The sequence below is a fragment of the Oncorhynchus mykiss genome, chromosome 7 (assembly GCF_013265735.2).
Source record: "Oncorhynchus mykiss isolate Arlee chromosome 7, USDA_OmykA_1.1, whole genome shotgun sequence".
NCBI lineage: Eukaryota > Metazoa > Chordata > Actinopteri > Salmoniformes > Salmonidae > Oncorhynchus > Oncorhynchus mykiss.
The window spans coordinates 86788665-86811761 of NC_048571.1; the positions used below are offsets into that span (position 1 = coordinate 86788665).

Here is a 23097-nt window from a genome sequence, read left to right on the forward strand (position 1 = left end):
TACGAGACACCAGCCCCTCCTGGTCACCCGGGACATGTAAATAAGAATTTGTTCTTAACTGACTTGCCTAGTTAAATAAAGGTCAAAAATCAATTTAAAAGGTGGAACACACACACAGCATCAGAATACACCATGTGGGTTGACAGAGACAGAAGGTGGAACACACACACAGCATCAGAATACACCACGTGGGTTGACAGAGACAGAAGGTGGAACACACACACACAGCATCAGAATACACCACGTGGGTTGACAGAGACAGAAGGTGGAACACACACACACAGCATCAGAATACACCATGTGGGTTGACAGAGACAGATATTTGAAGGTGAGAAGTCATCGTGACAACACTACCTACTTCCCCAGCACAAAGGAGTGCCTCTTCCAAACCTACTGCTAAAATAAAAACACTTATCTTTGAGGCTCATACAGCATTCTAAACGGGAGAAGAGAAGAATTATAAAAAGAGGGAAGAGAAGGAGAGAAAAATAACATATGTGAAAGAGAGTAAAAAGAGACAGAGAGAAAGAGAGATAACAGACAAAACAGAGAGAGATAACAGACATAACACAGAGAGAGAGAGAGAGAGAGAGAGAGAGAGAGAGACAGAGAGAGAGAGAGAGAGAGAGAGAGAGAGAGAGACAGAGAGAGATAACAGACATAACACAGAGAGAGAGAGAGAGAGAGAGAGAGAGAGAGAGAGAGAGAGAGAGAGAGAGAGAGAGAGAGAGAGAGAGAGAGAGAGAGAGACAGAGAGAGAGACAGAGAGAGAGAGACAGAGAGAGATAACAGACATAACAGAGAGAGAGATAGAGAAAGAGAGAGACAGAGAGAGCGTCAACATCAACAGTAACCTTGGGAAAATCCTCTGTATTATCATTAACAGCAGACTTGTACATTTCCTCAATGAAAACAATGTACTGAGCAAATGTCAAATTGGCTTTTTACCAAATTACCGTACAACAGACCATGTATTCACCCTGCACACCCTAATTGACAACCAAACAAACCAAAACAAAGGCAAAGTCTTCTCATGCTTTGTTGATTTCAAAAAAGCCTTCGACTCAATTTGGCATGAGGGTCTGCTATACAAATTGATGGAAAGTGGTGTTGGGGGTAAAAGATACAACGTTATAAAATCCATGTACACAAACAACAAGTGTGCGGTTAAAATTGGCCAAAAACACACAAATTTATTCACACAGGGTCGTGGGGCGAGACAGGGATGCAGCTTAAGCCCCACCCTCTTCAACATATATATCAACGATATGCAGCACCCTACTAGAATCCCAAGTCAAATGTCTACTGTTTGCTGATGATCTGGTGCTTCTGTCACCAACCAAGGAGGGCCTACAGCAGCACCTAAATCTTCTGCACAGGTTCACAGTCTCAAATCTCTGGAAGATTGAAACAGGTTTCCCTCAAGAATATCCCTGTATTTAGCTCCATCCATCATTCCTTCAATTCTGACCAGTTTCCCACAGCATGACCCTGCCAATGAAAAACATCTGCCACCACCATGCTTCATTGTGGGGATGGTGTTCTCGGGGTGATGAGAGGTGTTGGGTTTGCGCCAGACATAGAGTTTTCCTTGATGGCCAAACAGCTCAATTTTAGTCGCATCTGACCAGAGTACATTCTCCATATGTTTGGGGAGTCTCCCCCATGCCTTTTGGCGAACACCAAACTTGTTTGCTTATTTTTGTCTTTAAGCAATGGCCTTTTTCAGGCCACTCTTCCGTAAAGCCCAGCTCTGTGGAGTGTACGGCTTAAAGTGGTCCTATGGACAGATACTCCAATCTCCGCTGTGGAGCTTTGCAGCTCCTTCAGGGTTATCTTTGGTCTCTTTGTTGCCTCTCTGATTAATGTCCTCCTTGCCTGGTCCGTGAGTTTTGGTGGGCGGCCCTCTCTTGGCAGGTTTGTTGTGGTGCCATATTCTTTCCATTTTTTAATAATGGATTTAATGGTGCTCTGTGGGATGTTCAAAGTTTCTGATATTTTTTTCTAACCCAACCCTGATCTGTACTTCTCCACAACTTTGTCCCTGACCTGTTTGGAGAGCTCCTTGGTCTTCATGGTGCCACTTGCTTGGTGGTGCCACTTATTTAGGACTTCATTCCAAATGGGTGAGTCTTTTTTTTTTCATTTCACTTCACCAATTTGGACTATTTACTATGTTAATTACATGAAATCCAAGTAAAAATCCATTTAAATTACAGGTTGTAAGGCAACAAAATAGGAAAAATGCCAAGGGGGATGAATTAATTTGCCCATTTTCACACTGTAACAGAGAGAGACAGACATAAAATGACAAGAAGGCAGACGTGACCCAAACCGACGGTGCGGGGGGTGGGGTTCCGTTTATTTGCGTTGTTTGTAACTTTTTTTAAATGTTATTTACAAATTTTGTACATAATCTTTTACGCCACTGTCCCTTATGACCGAAATTAACTTCTGGACATCAGGACTGCGATTACTCACCACGGACTGGCAGAATCCTTTTTTTCCTTTAACGAGTCTGACGAGCCTGACGCGAACAAGAATACTGCTTTCTCGGGAACAGATCGCCGTGATTTGCGTGAAGAGGTGGAGAAAAAGGGGCTGGAGGGCAGGCTGCCTTCTGAGAAATCATAGGCGATCAAATAAACCCCCACTTCCTTCCATTCTGCTGGCAAACGTGCAATCTTTGGAGAATAAAATAGATGACCTACAGGGAAGATTAAACTACCAAAGGGACATTCAAAACTGTAACATCTTATACTTCACGGAGTTGCGGCTGACCGACGACACTATCAACATGCAGCTGGCTGGTTATATGGTGTATCGGCAGGCTAGAACAGCAGTGTCTGGTAAGACAAGGGGTGGCGGACTATGTATTTTTGTAAATGACAGCTGATGCACGATATCTAAGGAAGTCTCGAGCTATTGTTCACCTGAGGTAGAGTATCTCATGATAAGCTGTAGACCACACCATCTACCAAGAGAGTCTGTATTCTTTGTAGCTGTTTACATACCACCACAGTCAGAGGCTGGCACTAAGACCGCATTAAATGAGCTGCATTCAGCCATAAGCAAACAAGAAAACGCTCATCCAGAGGTGGCGCTCCTAGTGGCCGGGGATTTTAATGCAGGGAAATTTAAATCAGTTTTACCTCATTTCTATCAGCATGTTAAATGTGCAACCAGAGGGGAAAAAACTCCAGACCCCCTTTACTCCTCAGACAGAGACGTGTACAAAGCTCTCCCTCCAGACCACCTATACTCCTCAGACAGAGACGTGAACAAAGCTCTCCCTCTAGACCACCTATACTCCTCAGACAGAGATGTGTACAAAGCTCTCCCTCTAGACCACCTTTACTCCACACAGAGACGCATACAAAGCTCTCCCTCCAGACCACCTACACTCCTCAGACAGAGATGTGTACAAAGCTCTCCCTCCAGACCCCCTATACTCCTCAGACAGAGATGTGTACAAAGCTCTCCCTCTAGACCACCTTTACTCCTCAGACAGAGACGTGTACAAAGCTCTCCCTCTAGACCACCTATACTCCTCAGACAGAGATGTGTACAAAGCTCTCCCTCTAGACCACCTATACTCCTCAGACAGAGACGTGTACAAAGCTCTCCCTCTAGACCACCTTTACTCCACACAGAGACGCATACAAAGCTCTCCCTCTAGACCACCTTTACTCCTCAGACAGAGACGCATACAAAGCTCTCCCTCTAGACCACCTTTACTCCTCAGACAGAGACGTGTACAAAGCTCTCCCTCCAGACCCCCTATACTCCTCAGACAGAGACGTGTACAAAGCTCTCCCTCCAGACCCCCTATACTCCTCAGACAGAGACGTGTACAAAGCTCTCCCTCCAGACCCCCTATACTCCTCAGACAGAGACGTGTACAAAGCTCTCCCTCCAGACGACCTATACTCCTCAGACAGAGATGTGTACAAAGCTCTCCCTCCAGACCACCTATACTCCTCAGACAGAGACGTGTACAAAGCTCTCCCTCCAGACGACCTATACTCCTCAGACAGAGACGTGTACAAAGCTCTCCCTCTAGACCCCCTATACTCCTCAGACAGAGATGTGTACAAAGCTCTCCCTCCAGACCACCTTTACTCCACACAGAGACGCATACAAAGCTCTCCCTCTAGACCACCTTTACTCCTCAGACAGAGATGTGTACAAAGCTCTCCCTCCAGACCACCTATACTCCTCAGACAGAGATGTGTACAAAGCTCTCCCTCTAGACCACCTATACTCCTCAGACAGAGACGTGTACAAAGCTCTCCCTCTAGACCACCTTTACTCCTCAGACAGAGACGCATACAAAGCTCTCCCTCCAGACCACCTATACTCCTCAGACAGAGATGTGTACAAAGCTCTCCCTCTAGACCCCCTTTACTCCTCAGACAGAGATGTGTACAAAGCTCTCCCTCTAGACCACCTATACTCCTCAGACAGAGATGTGTACAAAGCTCTCCCTCCAGACCACCTATACTCCTCAGACAGAGACGTGTACAAAGCTCTCCCTCTAGACCACCTTTACTCCTCAGACAGAGATGTGTACAAAGCTCTCCCTCCAGACCCCCTTTACTCCTCAGACAGAGACGTGTACAAAGCTCTTCCTCTAGACCACCTATACTCCTCAGACAGAGATGTGTACAAAGCTCTCCCTCCAGACCCCCTTTACTCCTCAGACAGAGATGTGTACAAAGCTCTCCCTCCAGACCACCTATACTCCTCAGACAGAGATGTGTACAAAGCTCTCCCTCTAGACCACCTATACTCCTCAGACAGAGATGTGTACAAAGCTCTCCCTCCAGACCCCCTTTACTCCTCAGACAGAGATGTGTACAAAGCTCTCCCTCCAGACCACCTATACTCCTCAGACAGAGATGTGTACAAAGCTCTCCCTCTAGACCCCCTTTACTCCTCAGACAGAGACGTGTACAAAGCTCTCCCTCCAGACCACCTATACTCCTCAGACAGAGATGTGTACAAAGCTCTCCCTCTAGACCACCTTTACTCCTCAGACAGAGACGTGTACAAAGCTCTCCCTCCAGACCCCCTTTACTCCTCAGACAGAGACGTGTACAAAGCTCTCCCTCCAGACCACCTATACTCCTCAGACAGAGACGTGTACAAAGCTCTCCCTCTAGACCACCTATACTCCTCAGACAGAGATGTGTACAAAGCTCTCCCTCCAGACCCCCTTTACTCCTCAGACAGAGATGTGTACAAAGCTCTCCCTCCAGACCACCTATACTCCTCAGACAGAGATGTGTACAAAGCTCTCCCTCTAGACCACCTATACTCCTCAGACAGAGATGTGTACAAAGCTCTCCCTCCAGACCACCTATACTCCTCAGACAGAGATGTGTACAAAGCTCTCCCTCCAGACCACCTATACTCCTCAGACAGAGATGTGTACAAAGCTCTCCCTCCAGACCACCTATACTCCTCAGACAGAGACGCGTACAAAGCTCTCCCTCCAGACCACCTATACTCCTCAGACAGAGATGTGTACAAAGCTCTCCCTCACCCTCCATTTGGTAAATCTGACCATAATTCTATCCTCCTGATTCCTGCTTACAAAAAAATAATTAAAGCAGGAAGTACCAGTAACTCAGTCAATAAAAAAGTGGTCAGATGAAGTGGATATATATATATATATATCAACGAATTGGCGAGGGCACTAGAACAGTCTGCAGCACCCTAGTAGAATGCTACTTGGCCCTAAACAGAGAGTACACAGCAGCAGAATACCTGACCACCGTGACTGACCCAAATTTAAGGAAAACGTTGACTATTTACAGACTCAGTGAGCATATCCTTGCTATTGGCAGACCTGGCTCTCAAGAGAAGACAGGCTATGTGCACACGGCCCACAAAATGAGGTGGAAACTGAGCTGCACTTCCTAACCTCCTGCCAAATGTATGACCATATTAGAGAGACATATTTCCCTCAGATTACACAGATCCACAAAGAATTCGAAAACTCCCATGTCTACTGGGTGAAATACCACACTGTGCCATCAAAGCAACACGATTTGTGACCTGTTGTCACAAGAAAAGGGCAACCAGTGAAGAACAAACAACATCGTAAATACAACTCATATTTATGCTTATTTATTTTCCCTTTTGTACTTTAACCATTTGCATATCGTTACACCACTGAATATATAATTTGTGACATTTTAAATGTCTTTATTCTTTTGGAACCTCTGTGAGTGTCATGTTTACTGTTCACTTTTATTGTTTATTTCACTTTTGTTTATTATCTACATCACTTGCTTTGGCAATGTTAACACAGGTTACCCAATAAAGCCCTTAAATTGAATTGAGAGATGAGAGACATAACAGAGACAGAGAGACGATTGTTGTTGGGGGAGGACGCAGAGAGCTGTGGGTTGGCAGCGCACTACATTGCTGCCTGCCATAAATTGAGGGACAGTGTCTGACAGACCAATCAACCTGTACTCTACTGTATGCTTATTGAATGTATGGTTATTTTGACCCTTGGTTATTGTTCTTACTGTTGTCCCGTTGACAATTTTGATTCTCATTATTTTTCATATTGTAAATATCCAAAGTAAGCTTTGGCAATATGTACATTGTTTACGTCATGCCAATAAAGCAAATTGAATTGGATTGAATTGAGAGAGAGAAAGAGAGAGAGAGAGAGAGAGACAGAAAGACAGAGAGACATAACAGAGAGAGAGAGAGAGAGAGATAACAGAGAAAGAGAGAGAGAGAGAGAGAGAGAGAGATATAACAGAGCAAGAGAGACATGATCAGAGAGAGAGACAGAAAGACAGACATAATAGAGAAAGAGAACCTTCCTCCCCTCCTCTCCCAGCCAGAGAGCAGTATGAAGAGAACCTTCCTCCCCTCCTCTCCTCTCCTCCCCTCCCAGCCAGCGAGCAGTATAAAGAGAACCTTCCTCCCCTCCTCTCCTCTCCTCCCCCTCCCCTCCCAGCCAGCGAGTAGTATGAAGAGAACCTTCCCCTCCTCCCCCCTCCCAGCCAGAGAGCAGTATAAAGAGAACCTTCCTCCCCTCCTCTCCTCTCCTCCCCCTCCCCTCCCAGCCAGAGAGCAGTATGAAGAGAACCTTCCCCTCCTCCCCCCTCCCAGCCAGAGAGCAGTATGAAGAGAACCTTCCTCCCCTCCTCTCCTCTCCTCCCCTCCCAGCCAGCGAGCAGTATAAAGAGAACCTTCCTCCCCTCCTCTCCTCTCCTCCCCCTCCCCTCCCAGCCAGCGAGCAGTATGAAGAGAACCCTCCTCCCCTCCTCCATTCCCCTCCCCTCCCTCCTGCCCTCCCCTCCCAGCCAGAGAGCAGTATGAAGAGAACCTTCCCCTCCTCCCCCCTCCCAGCCAGAGAGCAGTATGAAGAGAACCTTCCCCTCCTCCCCCCTCCCAGCCAGAGAGCAGTATGAAGAGAACCTTCCTCCTCTCCCCTCCCCTCCCTCCTGCCCTCCCCTCCCAGCCAGAGAGCAGTATGAAGAGAACCTTCCCCTCCTCCCCCCTCCCAGCCAGAGAGCAGTATGAAGAGAACCTTCCTCCCCTCCTCCATTCCCCTCCACCCCTCCCCTCCCAGCCAGAGAGCAGTATGAAGAGAACCTTCCCCTCCTCCCCCCTCCCAGCCAGAGAGCAGTATGAAGAGAACCTTCCTCCTCTCCTCACCCTCCCCTCCTCCCTTCCCCTCCTCCCCCCTCCCAGCCAGAGAGCAGTATGAAGAGAACCTTCCTCCTCTCCTCACCCTCCTCCCCTCCTCCCTTCCCCTCCCCTCCCAGCCAGAGAGCAGTATGAAGAGAACCTTCCTCCCCTCCTCTCCTCTCCTCCCCTCCCAGCCAGCGAGCAGTATAAAGACAACCTTCCTCCCCTCCTCTCCTCTCCTCCCCCTCCCCTCCCAGCCAGCGAGCAGTATGAAGAGAACGCTCCTCCCCTCCTCCATTCCCCTCCCCTCCCTCCTGCCCTCCCCTCCCAGCCAGAGAGCAGTATGAAGAGAACCTTCCCCTCCTCCCCCCTCCCAGCCAGAGAGCAGTATGAAGAGAACCTTCCTCCCCTCCTCCATTCCCCTCCACCCCTCCCCTCCCAGCCAGAGAGCAGTATGAAGAGAACCTTCCTCCTCTCCCCTCCCCTCCCTCCTGCCCTCCCCTCCCAGCCAGAGAGCAGTATGAAGAGAACCTTCCCCTCCTCCCTTCTCTCCCAGACCGAGAGCAGTATGAAGAGAACCTTCCTCCTCGCCTCACCCTCCCCTCCTCCCTTCCCCTCCTCCCCCCTCCCAGCCAGAGAGCAGTATGAAGAGAACCTTCCTCCTCTCCTCACCCTCCCCTCCTCCCTTCCCCTCCTCCCCCCTCCCAGCCAGAGAGCAGTATGAAGAGAACCTTCCTCCTCTCCTCACCCTCCCCTCCTCCCTTCCCCTCCTCCCCCCTCCCAGCCAGACAGCAGTATGAAGAGAACCTTCCTCCTCTCCTCTCACCATGACTCAGTGGCAGTGGGTAGACAGCTTCCTTGATATTTATAAAGGTCTACTTTACAGGGATCGTTCAGACATACAGCTATAAAGAGGAGACTCACCCAACATAAATAAATCACATTTCTTTCCAGGTCTGAAGTAGAAAAAAGTGAAAGGAAAATCTAGAGTGTGAGTCTGTGCGTGTGTGTAGTCTACCTGGTGTCTGTGCAGTGTGTGTGTGTGTGTGTGTGTGTGTAGTCTACCTGGTGTCCGTGCAGTGTGTAGAGCAGCCGTCCCTCCAGCAGGTCCAGTATCTTCATAGTGGAGTCATTAGAGGCTGTTATCAGGTAGTTACCAGATGGATGGAAGGATAGACCGTTCACTACTCCACTGTGAACTGGAAACACACATTCAACCGGATACCGCATTATTACACCGGAAACACCCCCCCCTTACCCTCCATATTCCAGGGTAGTTCACTACAGATTAAGCCTTACCCTCCATGTTCCAGTGTAGTTCACTACAGATTAAGCCTTACCCTCCATGTTCCAGTGTAGTTCACTACAGATTAAGCCTTACCCTCCACGTTCCAGGGTAGTTCACTACAGATTAAGCCTTAGCCTCCACGTTCCAGGGTAGTTCACTACAGATTAAGCCTTAGCCTCCACGTTCCAGGGTAGTTCACTACAGATTAAGCCTTACCCTCCATGTTCCAGTGTAGTTCACTACAGATTAAGCTTCACCCTCCATGTTCCAGGGTAGTTCACTACAGACTAAGCCTTACCCTCCACGTTCCAGGGCTAGTTCACTACAGATTAAGCCTTACCCTCCACGTTCCAGGGTAGTTCACTACAGATTAAGCCTTAGCCTCCACGTTCCAGGGTAGTTCACTACAGATTAAACCTTACCCTCCACGTTCCAGGAGTAGTTCACTACAGATTAAGCCTTACCCTCCATGTTCCAGTGTAGTTCACTACAGATTAAGCCTTACCCTCCACGTTCCAGGGCTAGTTCACTACAGATTAAGCCTTACCCTCCACGTTCCAGGGCTAGTTCACTACAGATTAAGCCTTACCCTCCACGTTCCAGGGCTAGTTCACTACAGATTAAGCCTTACCCTCCATGTTCCAGTGTAGTTCACTACAGATTAAGCCTTACCCTCCACGTTCCAGGAGTAGTTCACTACAGATTAAGCCTTACCCTCCATGTTCCAGTGTAGTTCACTACAGATTAAGCCTTACCCTCCACGTTCCAGGGCTAGTTCACTACAGATTAAGCCTTACCCTCCATGTTCCAGTGTAGTTCACTACAGACTAAGCCTTACCCTCCACATTCCAGGGCTAGTTCACTACAGATTAAGCCTTACCCTCCACGTTCCAGGGTAGTTCACTACAGATTAAGCCTTAGCCTCCACGTTCCAGGGTAGTTCACTACAGATTAAGCCTTACCCTCCACGTTCCAGGAGTAGTTCACTACAGATTAAGCCTTACCCTCCATGTTCCAGTGTAGTTCACTACAGATTAAGCCTTACCCTCCACGTTCCAGGGCTAGTTCACTACAGATTAAGCCTTACCCTCCACGTTCCAGGGTAGACTGAGCCAACTCTCTGCTCTGACTAGGGCCGGGAGTGGAGACAAAAGCCTTCGTCGTCTCCCCTTGTGTCGTCTATAATTACTGTGAATAATAATGCCGGTCCTCTAGTGTTACATTTTACATAACAGCAGTTCGGTTAGGAAATTAAAAGTATTATCAAAGTGCTTTGGCAAATCCATTTTTAGAAAAAGTTGTTTAAAGAAAGTAGTGCACTTTCAACAGGTTTTGGAGGTCCTTCCCTGACTCTAACCCTGCCAAGCTCTGGTCTATATTCCTCTGGTTTTGGAGGTCCTTCCCTGACTCTAACCCTGCCAAGCTGTGGTCCATATTCCTCTGGTTTTGGAGGTCCTTCCCTGACTCTAACCCTGCCAAGCTGTGGTCCATATTCCTCTGGTTTTGGAGGTCCTTCCCTGACTCTAACCCTGCCAAGCTCTGGTCTATATTCCTCTGGTTTTGGAGGTCCTTCCCTGACTCTAACCCTGCCAAGCTCTGGTCTATATTCCTCTGGTTTTAGAGGTCCTTCCCTGACTCTAACCCTGCCAAGCTGTGGTCCATATTCCTCTGGTTTTGGAGGTCCTTCCCTGACTCTAACCCTGCCAAACTGTGGTCCATATTCCTCTGGTTTTAGAGGTCCTTCCCTGACTCTAACCCTGCCAAGCTGTGGTCTATATTCCTCCGGTTTTGGAGGTCCTTCCCTGACTCTCACCCTGCCTAGCTGTGGTCCATATTATTACTCTGCCCCTTACCTTGGTAATGCTGCAGTAATTTGTTGGTCCTGATGTCCCAGACCTTGACAGTGTTGTCTGTGCAAGCAGCAGCAATGCATGTTCCACTGGGATGGAAGTCGACATAGTTCACACACCTAGAAAACAGGACAGAAACAGACAATCTGTCGACATAGCATATGCAGTTGAAGTCAGAAGATTACATACACATTAGCCAAATACATTTAAACTCAGTTTTTCACAATTCCTGACATTTAATCCAAGTAAGAATTCCCTCACACCTCCTCCTCCATGCTTCACGGTGGGAACCACACATCCGGACATCATCCGTTCACCTACTCTGCGTCTCACAAAGACATCACACCACCTCCTCCATGCTTCACGGTGGGAACCACACATCCGGACATCATCCGTTCACCTACTCTGCGTCTCACAAAGACATCACACCTCCTCCTCCATGCTTCACGGTGGGAACCACACATCCGGACATCATCCGTTCACCTACTCTGCGTCTCACAAAGACATTTTTGGATGAATCCAAAAGTCCAAAAATCTCAAATTTGGACTCATCAGACCAAAGGACGGATATCCACCAATCTAAATGTCCATCGCTCGTGTTTCTTGTCCCAAGCAAGTCTCTTCTTCCTATTGGTGTCCTTTAGTAGTGTTTTCCCTGCAGCAATTCAACCATGAAGGCCTGATTCACACAGTCTCCTCTGAACAGTTGATGTTGAGATGTATCTGTTACTTGAACTCTGACGTATTTATTTGGACTGCCATCTGAGGCTGGTAACTCTAATGAACTTATCCTCTGCAGCAGAGGGAACTCTGGGTCTTCCTTTCCTGTGGCGGTCCTCATGAGAGCCAGTTTCATCATAGCTCTTGATGGTTTTTGCGAAGAAACATTCACTGCACTTGAAGAAACTGTAAAAGTTCTTGAAATGCTCCATATTGACTGACCTTCATGTCTTAAAGTAATGATGGACTGTTGTTTCTCTTTGCTTATTTGAGCTGTTCTTGCCATAATATGGACTTGGTCTTTTACCAAATAGGGATATCTTCTGTATACCACCCCTACCTTGTCACAACACAACTGATTGGCTCAAACGCATTAAGGAAAGAAATGCCAAAAATGTACTTTTAACAAGCACACCTGTTAATTGAAAAGCATTCCAGGTGACTACCTCATGAAGCTGGTTGAGAGAACGCCAAGAGTGTGCAAAGCTGTCATCAAGGCAAAGGGTGGCTACTTTAAAAATAATCTCAAATATAAAAAATATATTTTGATTTGTTTAAACCTTTTTGGTTACTACATGATTCCATATGTGTTATTTCATAGTTTTGATGTCTTCATTATTATTCTACAATGTAGAAAATAGTCCAAATAAAGAAAACCCTTGAATGAGTAGGTGTCAAAACGTGTGTGTGTGTGTGTGTGTGTGTGTGTGTGTGTGTGTGTGTGTGTGTGTGTGTGTGTGTGTGTGATCGAGAGAGATACATACACACTTTATACATACACAGAATACACACAGTGCATTCGGAAGTATTCATTTCCACATTTTGTTACGTTACAGCCTTATTCTAAAACGGATTAAATTAACAATTAATCTACATGCAATACCCCAAATGACAATGGTTTGTAGAAATGTTTGCAAATTTATGAAACATAAAAAACAAAAATACCTTATTTACATAAGTATTCAGAACCTTTGCTATGAGACTTGCAGGTACATCCTGTTTCCATTGATCATCCTTGAGATGTTTCTACAATTTGGAGTACACCTGTGGTAAATTCCTCATTTTTAAATGAAAGAAGTTTGAAACCACCAAGACTCTTCCTAGAGCTGGCCGCTCGGCCAAACTGAGTAATCGGGGGAGAAGGGCCTTGGTCAGGGAGGTGACCAAGAATCCAATGTTCACTCTGATGTGGCTCCAGAGTTCCTCTGTGGAGATGGGAGAAACTTACAGAAGGACAACCATCTCTGCAGCACTCCACCAATCTGTCCATCATGGTAGAGTGACCAGACGGAAGCCACTCCTCAGTAAAAGGCACATGACAGCCCTCTTGGAGTTTGCCAAAAGGCACCTAAAGACTCTCAGACCATGAGAAACAAGATTCTCTGGTCTGATGAAACCAAGATTGAACTCTTTGGCCTGAATGCCAAGCGTCACATCTTGAAGAAACCTGGCATCATCAATACGGTGAAGCATGGTGGTGGCAGCATCACGCTGTGGGGATGTTTTTCAACAGCAGGGGCTGGGAGACTAGTCAGGATCAAGGGAAAGAAGCAAATTGCAAAGAGATCCTTGAGGAAAATATGCTCGGGTGCTCAGGACCTCAGACTGGGGCGAAGGTTCACCTTCCAACAGGACAACAGCACACTGCCAAGACAACGCAGGAGTGGCTTTGGGACAAGTCTCAATGTCTTTGAGTGGCCCAGCCAGAGCCCGGACTTGAACCCGATCTAACATCTCTGGAGAGACCTGAAAATAGCTGTGCAGCGACCCTCCCCATCCAACCTGACAGAGCTTGAGAGGTTCTGCAGAGAAGAATGGGAGAAACTCCCCAAATACAGGTGTGCCAAGCTTGTAGCGTCATACCAAAGAAGACTCAAGGCTGTAATCACTGCCAAACGTGCTTCAATAAAGAACAGAGCAAAGGGTCTGAATACTTATGTCAATGTATTTTTCAGTTTTAAAACTTCCTTTTAATTTGAAACCTTTCTAAAAACCTGTTTTTCTTTTGTCATTACGGGGTATTGTGATGTCATTATGGGGTATTGTGATGTCATTATGGGGTATTGTGATGTCATTATGGGGTATTGTGTGTAGATTCTAATCCATTTTAGAATACGGTTGTAACGTAACAAAATGTGACAAAAGTCAAGAGTTCTGAATACTTTCCGAACGCACGGTATACAGATTAAGCCTTACCCTCCATGTTCATAGAATGAGTGGATACACTCCTGACTCGTCTTGTCCCAGATCTTAATGCTCTTGTCGTCACTGGCCGATACTATCAACCTGCCGTCTGGTGAAAACCTGAAGACAGAAAGGACCAACAATGTGGGGGCGCATGGCATACGCACTGAACATAAATACACTATTTCAAATACTATACTTATAACTTGTAAAACTTGTATAATGCTTTAAAAATGTACATAAAGCCTGTTTTAATGTTTGTGTTATGAGAGAAACAGTAACGGATAGCCTGATCTCAGATCTGTTGGTGCCGTCTTGCTAAATCCTATGTTCATTGTCATAGAGAGCACAAACAGATCTGAGACCAGGCTAAGAAACAGATTGTTGATTCCATACAGACATCGTAATCAATAACATTGTTGTGAGGGTAAAAACAGGTTGTTGGTTCCGTACTTGGCACAGCGGACCCAGTTGATGTGTTGGTTGAGAGAGAAAAGGAACTTCTGTCGGTGAACGGTCCAGACTTTGAGAGTTTTGTCGTCGGACGCGGTGACCAAGGTCTGTCCATCACCGGAGAAACTGACACTACGTACCGTTCCGGTATGGGCTCGGAATGCTGTGGACTCGCCCTTACTGAAAGGAAGAAACAGAGGAATTATGACCCCCACCAGGACCAATTTCCTGACCAACTGAGTTCCACACATGGCCTTAACTTATTCTACACATGGCCTTAACTTATTCTACACATGGCCTTCGTGGCCTCGAACATGTATTACAAAATTAAATCAAAATGTAATTGTATTTGTCACATAAACAACAGGAGCCTAAACAACTGAGTTTTAATGACTCCAACCTAAGTGTCTGTAAACTAGTTTTAATGACTCCAACCTAAGTGTATGTAAACTAGTTTTAATGACTCCAACCTAAGTGTATGTAAACTCGTTTTAATGACTCCAACCTAAGTGTATGTAAACTAGTTTTAATGACTCCAACCTAAGTGTATGTAAACTAGTTTTAATGACTCCAACCTAAGTGTCTGTAAACTAGTTTTAATGACTCCAACCTAAGTGTATGTAAACTAGTTTTAATGACTCCAACCTAAGTGTATGTAAACTAGTTTTAATGACTCCAACCTAAGTGTCTGTAAACTAGTTTTAATGACTCCAACCTAAGTGTCTGTAAACTAGTTTTAATGACTCCAACCTAAGTGTCTGTAAACTAGTTTTAATGACTCCAACCTAAGTGTATGTAAACTAGTTTTAATGACTCCAACCTAAGTGTCTGTAAACTAGTTTTAATGACTCCAACCTAAGTGTATGTAAACTAGTTTTAATGACTCCAACCTAAGTGTATGTAAACTTCCGACTTCAACTGTATTAACCAGTCTTATGGCTTGGGGGGGAAGAAGCTGTTCAGGATCCTGTTGGTTCCAGACTTGGTACATCGGAACCGCTTGCCGTGCGGTAGCAGAGAGAACAGTCTATGACTTGGGTGGCTGGAGTCTGACACCGCCTAGTATAAAGGTCCTGGATGACAGGGAGCTTGGCCCCAGTGATGTGCTGGGCCGTACGCACTCCCCTCTGTAGCGGTTTGCGGTCGAATGCAAAGTAGTTGCCATACCAAGCGGTGATGCAACCAGTCAAGAAGCGGATGGGGGCGTGGCTCGGCCCTCCGTTTCCTGTAGTCCACGATCAGCTCCTTTGTCCTGCTGACGTTGAAGGAAAGGTTGTTGCCCTGGCAACACACTGCCAGGTCATTGACCTCCTCCCTATAGGCTTTCTCATCGTTGTTGGTGATCAAGCCCACCACCGTCGTGTCGTCAGCAAAGTTTAATGATGGTGTTGGTGTCGTGCGCGGCCATGTAGTCATGGGTGAACAGGGAGTACACAACGGGACTAAGGACGCACCCCTGAGGGGCCCCCCTGTGATGAGGATCAGCGTGGCAGACGTGTTGCTGCCTACCCTCACCACAAGGGGGCAGCCCATCAGGAAGTCCAGTTGTAGAAGGAGGTGTTTAGTCCCAGGGTCCTTTGCTTAGTGATGAGCTTGGAGGACACTATGGTGTTGAACGCTGAGCTGTAGTCTATGAAAAGCATTCTCACGTAGATGTTCCTCTTGCACAGGTGCTTATCCATTGTGTCATGTGAAAGAAGGTACTACCCCATGCTCTCTGAAGGTTTTCACTCTAACACTCTGCAGCATGACAGACTCGTCATGTGAATATTTCATCAAGTCTCAGAGAGTGTAGTATATTCTATGAGTGTGTTGATTCATCAAGTCTCAGAGAGTGTAGTATATTCTATGAGTGTGTTGATTCATCAAGTCTCAGAGAGTGTAGTATATTCTATGAGTGTGTTAATTCCTCAAGTCTCAGAGAGTGAGTATATTATATGAGTGTGTTAATTCATCAAGTCTCAGAGAGTGTAGTATATTATATGAGTGTGTTAATTCCTCAAGTCTCAGAGAGTGTAGTATATTATATGAGTGTGTTAATTCCTCAAGTCTCAGAGAGTGTAGTATATTATATGAGTGTGTTAATTCCTCAAGTCTCAGAGAGTGTAGTATATTCTATGAGAGTGTGGAAAGTTATACTGAAACTAGGGTCTATTCTACAGATGAGCCCTTCATAAATACATCAAACACATACAATACACACGATTACAAACATAGAATACCAGACACATGTATCAACATAGAGGTCTCGGATCATGACTCTGAACTGACCAAGTAGGGACCAGAACATCTCATTTCAGAGAGTTCTGTGAGTTGATCCACATAAAGCAGGCAACTAAAAGCAGCTCTGTGGAGACCGAAGGGCTTTCCAATGTTTTTTGTTTTGTTATCCAAGGGGCGGCAAGGTAGCCTAGTGGTTAGAGAATTGGACTAGTTTGGACTAGTTGGACTAGAGTTCAAATCCCCGAACTGACAAGGTACAAATCTGCCCCTGAACAGGCAGTTAAACCAAATAAGAATTTGTTCTTAACTGACTTGTAAAAAAAGGCCTGAGACTGGGTTTGGTAATTTGCAAGTATAAATTGATTGATAATGATGACAGGAAGTTTCTGCATGAGTGCTTTATATAAAAACACAAGAAGAATCTGCTCTCCTTACCAACCCACTTTTTGATACAATGATGAGTTCTAGAACCATCACCAGTAATAAACCTAAGAGAACAATGGTGAGTTCTAGAACCATCACCAGTAATAGACCTAAGGGCCCAATGGTGAGTTCTAGAACCATCACCAGTAATAGACCTAAGGGCCCAATGGTGAGTTCTAGAACCATCACCAGTAATAAACCTAAGGGAACAATGGAAAACAGCATCTAGCTGTATATAGATAACATCCTATAATCTAAAATAGACATAAAAGTGTCCTGGATAATATCTTTCCTATTAACTAAAGTCAGACAGGCTTTGTTTCTGTAAAAACAAACCAACTTTGAACTTCAACTTCTTCACCAGCTCAGTGACATGTTTTTTAAATGACAGTGTCATCAAGCCAGATGCCAAGATATTTGTAGGAAGGAACTCGCTCAATGTGAAAGCAGTGCTTCAGCAGCAGTCAGACGTTACAGTGGGTTATTCCTGGGATACGGTACTCTCAGATAACACACGCTCCACATACTCCAAAAATGTAATTCACATACAAGTAAATGTAAAACTGCTGGACTGAATGGGAAAATCTGTTCAATCGAAGTGCTATTGAAAAATGTAGCACTTCTCCAAGTTGTCTAGACAACAAACTTCCTAGCACTTCCTCTCCAAGCCACCTAGGCTACAAACTTCCTCTCCAAGCCACCAAGGCTACAAACTTCCTCTCCAAGCCACCAAGGCTACAAACTTCCTCTCCAAGCCACCAAGGCTACAAACTTCCTCTCCAAGCCACCAAGGCTACAAACTTCCTCTCCAAGCCACCTAGGCTACAAACTTCCTCTCCAAGCCGCCTAGGCTACAAACTTCCTCTCCAAGCCGCCTAGACTACAAACTTCCTCTCCAAGCCGCCTAGACTACAAACTTCCTCTCCAAGCCGACTAGACTACAAACTTCCTCTCCAAGCCACCAAGGCTACAAACTTCCTCTCCAAGCCGCCTAGGCTACAAACTTCCTCTCCAAGCCCCCTAGACTACAAACTTCCTCACCAAGCCGCCTAGGCTACAAACTTCCTATCTCCATTCAGACAAATCCATTATTCACACTTCACTGTCTAGCCATTATTTCCACCATAGATTCTTCTATTACACATCATGTTATAGAAGGAGAAGGCTGCAGTACCAGAGCAGAGCGTGTTCTCCATTGTCTCCATTGTCAGATCTTAAGCCAGCCAGTAAGAGCATTGTTATTAAGCCACATTTCTACTATAAAAAAAAAAAAACATCTTCACACTCTCTTCCCATTAAACACATGTGGAGACACAGGACCGTCTAGGTTTCAGAGACAGTCCTCTATGGTTGAGTGACTAAGGTTCTCCTCTGTCTGGCTGATTTATTCACACAACCTTGCTTCAGATTATGAAAGGTCTAATAAACATGCCTTTTGTGAACAGTCACACTTTACTACTGGCAGAGACTTTCCTGATAGTACATTTCCTCAATAAAGTAGCTGACTATGACTGATATATGTGGTTGCCCCTCCTAGCTACCTTAAGATGAATGCACTGACTGTACGTCGCTCTGGATAAGAGATCTGCTAAATGACGCAAATGTCAAATGTAACATCACTGCCACCCAGTGGCAATATGTGGCATAAATCATTTATGAAAAGTATATAATCTTCAATTCTATCTTTTAAAAACCGTTTTATTTAATTTATTTAACCAGGCAAGTTAGTTAAGAACAAATTCTTATTTACAATGACGGCCTAGGAACAGTGGTGCAAAACGACAGATTTTATTTACCTTGTCAGCTCGGGGATTCGATCCAGCAACCTTTCGGTTACTGGCCCAACGCTCTAACCACCCAAAACAATGCGCGCCCAATTTGCGCACTAGACTTACACACTGGGCACCCAGAGGCGGACAGTCTTGTCCCTGGAAGCGGAGGCCACCAGGTGTCCGGAGGGAGAGAACTGGACTGACGTCACCGCGTCTTTATGTCCCACGAACCGATAGGCTCTCATTTGGGGCTTCAAGTTCCAGATCATGAGACAGGAGTCCATGGAGCCGGTCGCTGGAGACAACAAGAACATAGACATATTATCAGTTAGCTATAATATATATATATATATATATATATATATATATATAGAGAGAGAGCCTGTAACTGGAGCAACGAAGATCAGAGAGACATATAAAGAAGTTAGTCGAGTCTGTTAGTGGAGTCTATAGCTGGAGCCTATAGCTGGGGCAGGAGCTATAGTTGGGGCAGGAGCAAACATGAAGAGGACACACACAGAGGTTAACTGGCTAGACTGGTTCCATGCTGCATGTTGTATGTGGACCCCGTCGCTGGATGAACCAAGAATACCGCAGTGTATTCATTAGTGCACAATGTAGAAAACGGTTGCAAACATAAATAAAAACTATTGTACCTATTTAGGTAGGTCCCTCCCCATTTGCGTCGGTTGTGTGTCCAGTGAATATTACCCCAGTGAACTAGCCAGGTCGTGCCACAGTAGTGTCGTAGCTGTGGGACAGAACATCTGGAGTCTGTCTATTGGTTGGAAAACAACAATATAGTCGTGTGTGATCCTAACGGAAGCCCGCTATCTAACTCAGCAGGAATATGGTGCAGGTCAGACAAAAAGTTAAGGTTCAGACATTTATTTGATAGCGAGGAACACACTCCACTCGACGCCTGGTAAGTCAAGTTTCCAGAGATTATACATATGCCTTTGTTGACAGGAAACTTTATTTCGGGTGTAGCCGCTTATATTGTTGTTATTTCCCATCGCCATCCCTCTGAACGATCCACAACTCAGGGAGTCCCGTCCATACACAGAATACAGATGTTCTGTCTCAGAGCTATTAGTGGATATGCTGTAGCCAGCCCTGTCTCTGCCAAGCTTACAGCTGCAACGATGCAAACACTGATAGAGTTGGCTAAACACAGACAGACTCTACCCATTAGCATACTAATATAGTATAATACAGACTGAACCCATTAGACAACTAATATAGTATAATACAGACTGAACCCATTAGACAACTAATATAGTATAATACAGACTGAACCCATTAGACAACTAATATAGTATAAGACAGACTGAACCCATTAGACAACTAATACAGTATAATACAGACTGAACCCATTAGACAACTAATACAGTATAATACAGACTGAACCCATTAGACAACTAATATAGTATAAGACAGACAGACTGAACCCATTAGACAACTAATATAGTATAATACAGACTGAACCCACTAGACAACTAATATAGTATAAGACAGACAGACTGAACCCATTAGACAACTAATATAGTATAAGACAAACAGACTGAACCCATTAGACAACTAATATAGTATAATACAGACTGTACCCATTAGACAACTAATATAGTATAATACAGACTGAACCCATTAGACAACTAATACAGTATAAGACAAACAGACTGAACCCATTAGACAACTAATACAGTATAATACAGACTGAACCTATTAGACAACTAATATAGTATAATACAGACTGTACCCATTAGACAACTAATACAGTATAATACAGACTGAACCTATTAGACAACTAATATAGTATAATACAGACTGAACCCATTAGACAACTAATATAGTATAAGACAGACTGTACCCATTAGACAACTAATACAGTATAATACAGACTGTACCCATTAGACAACTAATATAGTATAATACAGATTGTACCCATTAGACAACTAATATAGTATAATACAGACTGAACCCATTAGACAACTAATACAGTATAAGACAAACAGACTGAACCCATTAGACAACTAATACAGTATAATACAGACTGAACCTATTAGACAACTAATATAGTATAAGACAGACTGAACCCATTAGACAACTAATATAGTATAATACAGACTGAACCCATTAGACAACTAATATAGTATAAGACAAACAGACTGAACCCATTAGACAACTAATACAGTATAATACAGACTGAAACCATTAGACAACTAATATAGTATAATACAGACTGAACCCATTAGACAACTAATATAGTATAATACAAACACACTCTATCCATTAGACAACTAATATAGTATAAGACAAACAGACTGAACCCATTAGACAACTAATACAGTATAAGACAAACAGGCTGAACCCATTAGACAACTAATATAGTATAATACAGACTGAACCCATTAGACAACTAATACAGTATAAGACAAACAGGCTGAACCCATTAGACAACTAATATAGTATAATACAGACTGTACCCATTAGACAACTAATATAGTATAATACAGACTGAACCTATTAGACAACTAATATAGTATAAGACAGACAGACTGAACCTATTAGACAACTAATATAGTATAAGACAAACAGGCTGAACCCATTAGACAACTAATATAGTATAATACAGACTGAACCCATTAGACAACTAATATAGTATAATACAGACTGAACCCATTAGACAACTAATATAGTATAAGACAGACAGACTGAACCCATTAGACAACTAATATAGTATAAGACAAACAGACTGAACCCATTAGACAACTAATATAGTATAATACAGACTGTACCCATTAGACAACTAATATAGTATAATACAGACTGAACCCATTAGACAACTAATACAGTATAAGACAAACAGACTGAACCCATTAGACAACTAATACAGTATAATACAGACTGAACCTATTAGACAACTAATATAGTATAATACAGACTGTACCCATTAGACAACTAATACAGTATAATACAGACTGAACCTATTAGACAACTAATATAGTATAATACAGACTGAACCCATTAGACAACTAATATAGTATAAGACAGACTGTACCCATTAGACAACTAATACAGTATAATACAGACTGTACCCATTAGACAACTAATATAGTATAATACAGATTGTACCCATTAGACAACTAATATAGTATAATACAGACTGAACCCATTAGACAACTAATACAGTATAAGACAAACAGACTGAACCCATTAGACAACTAATACAGTATAATACAGACTGAACCTATTAGACAACTAATATAGTATAAGACAGACTGAACCCATTAGACAACTAATATAGTATAATACAGACTGAACCCATTAGACAACTAATATAGTATAAGACAAACAGACTGAACCCATTAGACAACTAATACAGTATAATACAGACTGAAACCATTAGACAACTAATATAGTATAATACAGACTGAACCCATTAGACAACTAATATAGTATAATACAAACACACTCTATCCATTAGACAACTAATATAGTATAAGACAAACAGACTGAACCCATTAGACAACTAATACAGTATAAGACAAACAGGCTGAACCCATTAGACAACTAATATAGTATAATACAGACTGAACCCATTAGACAACTAATACAGTATAAGACAAACAGGCTGAACCCATTAGACAACTAATATAGTATAATACAGACTGTACCCATTAGACAACTAATATAGTATAATACAGACTGAACCTATTAGACAACTAATATAGTATAAGACAGACAGACTGAACCTATTAGACAACTAATATAGTATAAGACAAACAGGCTGAACCCATTAGACAACTAATATAGTATAATACAGACTGAACCCATTAGACAACTAATATAGTATAATACAGACTGAACCCATTAGACAACTAATATAGTATAAGACAAACAGACTGAACCCATTAGACAACTAATATAGTATAATACAGACTGAACCCATTAGACAACTAATATAGTATAAGACAAACAGACTGAACCCATTAGACAACTAATACAGTATAATACAGACTGTACCCATTAGACAACTAATATAGTATAAGACAAACAGACTGAACCCATTAGACAACTAATACAGTATAATACAGACTGAACCCATTAGACAACTAATATAGTATAAGACAAACAGACTGAACCCATTAGACAACTAATATAGTATAAGACAGACTGAACCCATTAAACAACTAATATAGTATAAGACAAACAGACTGAACCCATTAGACAACTAATATAGTATAAGACAGACTGAACCCATTAGACAACTAATATAGTATAAGACAAACAGACTGAACCCATTAAACAACTAATATAGTATAAGACAGACTGAACCCATTAAACAACTAATATAGTATAAGACAGACTGAACCCATTAGACAACTAATATAGACTAATACAGACTGAACCCATTAGACAACTAATATAGTATAATACAGACTGAACCCATTAGACAACTAATATAGTATAATACAGACTGAACCCATTAGACAACTAATACAGTATAATACAGACTGAA

General features: G+C 43.7%; 1 protein-coding gene across 1 annotated transcript in view; it reads right to left on the reverse strand.

Annotated features, from left to right (window-relative positions):
* Nucleotides 1-23097, reverse strand: part of poc1a (POC1 centriolar protein A) — a 96746-nt gene that overhangs the window by 64897 nt on the left and 8752 nt on the right. The window contains exons 3-7 of the mRNA XM_036984282.1: nucleotides 18699-18870; nucleotides 14158-14337; nucleotides 13717-13824; nucleotides 10804-10919; nucleotides 8728-8861 (exon numbers count right to left, since the gene is read on the reverse strand). Coding sequence (XP_036840177.1) covers nucleotides 8728-8861; nucleotides 10804-10919; nucleotides 13717-13824; nucleotides 14158-14337; nucleotides 18699-18870 — 710 coding nt within the window. The remainder of the gene's footprint in view (nucleotides 1-8727; nucleotides 8862-10803; nucleotides 10920-13716; nucleotides 13825-14157; nucleotides 14338-18698; nucleotides 18871-23097) is intronic.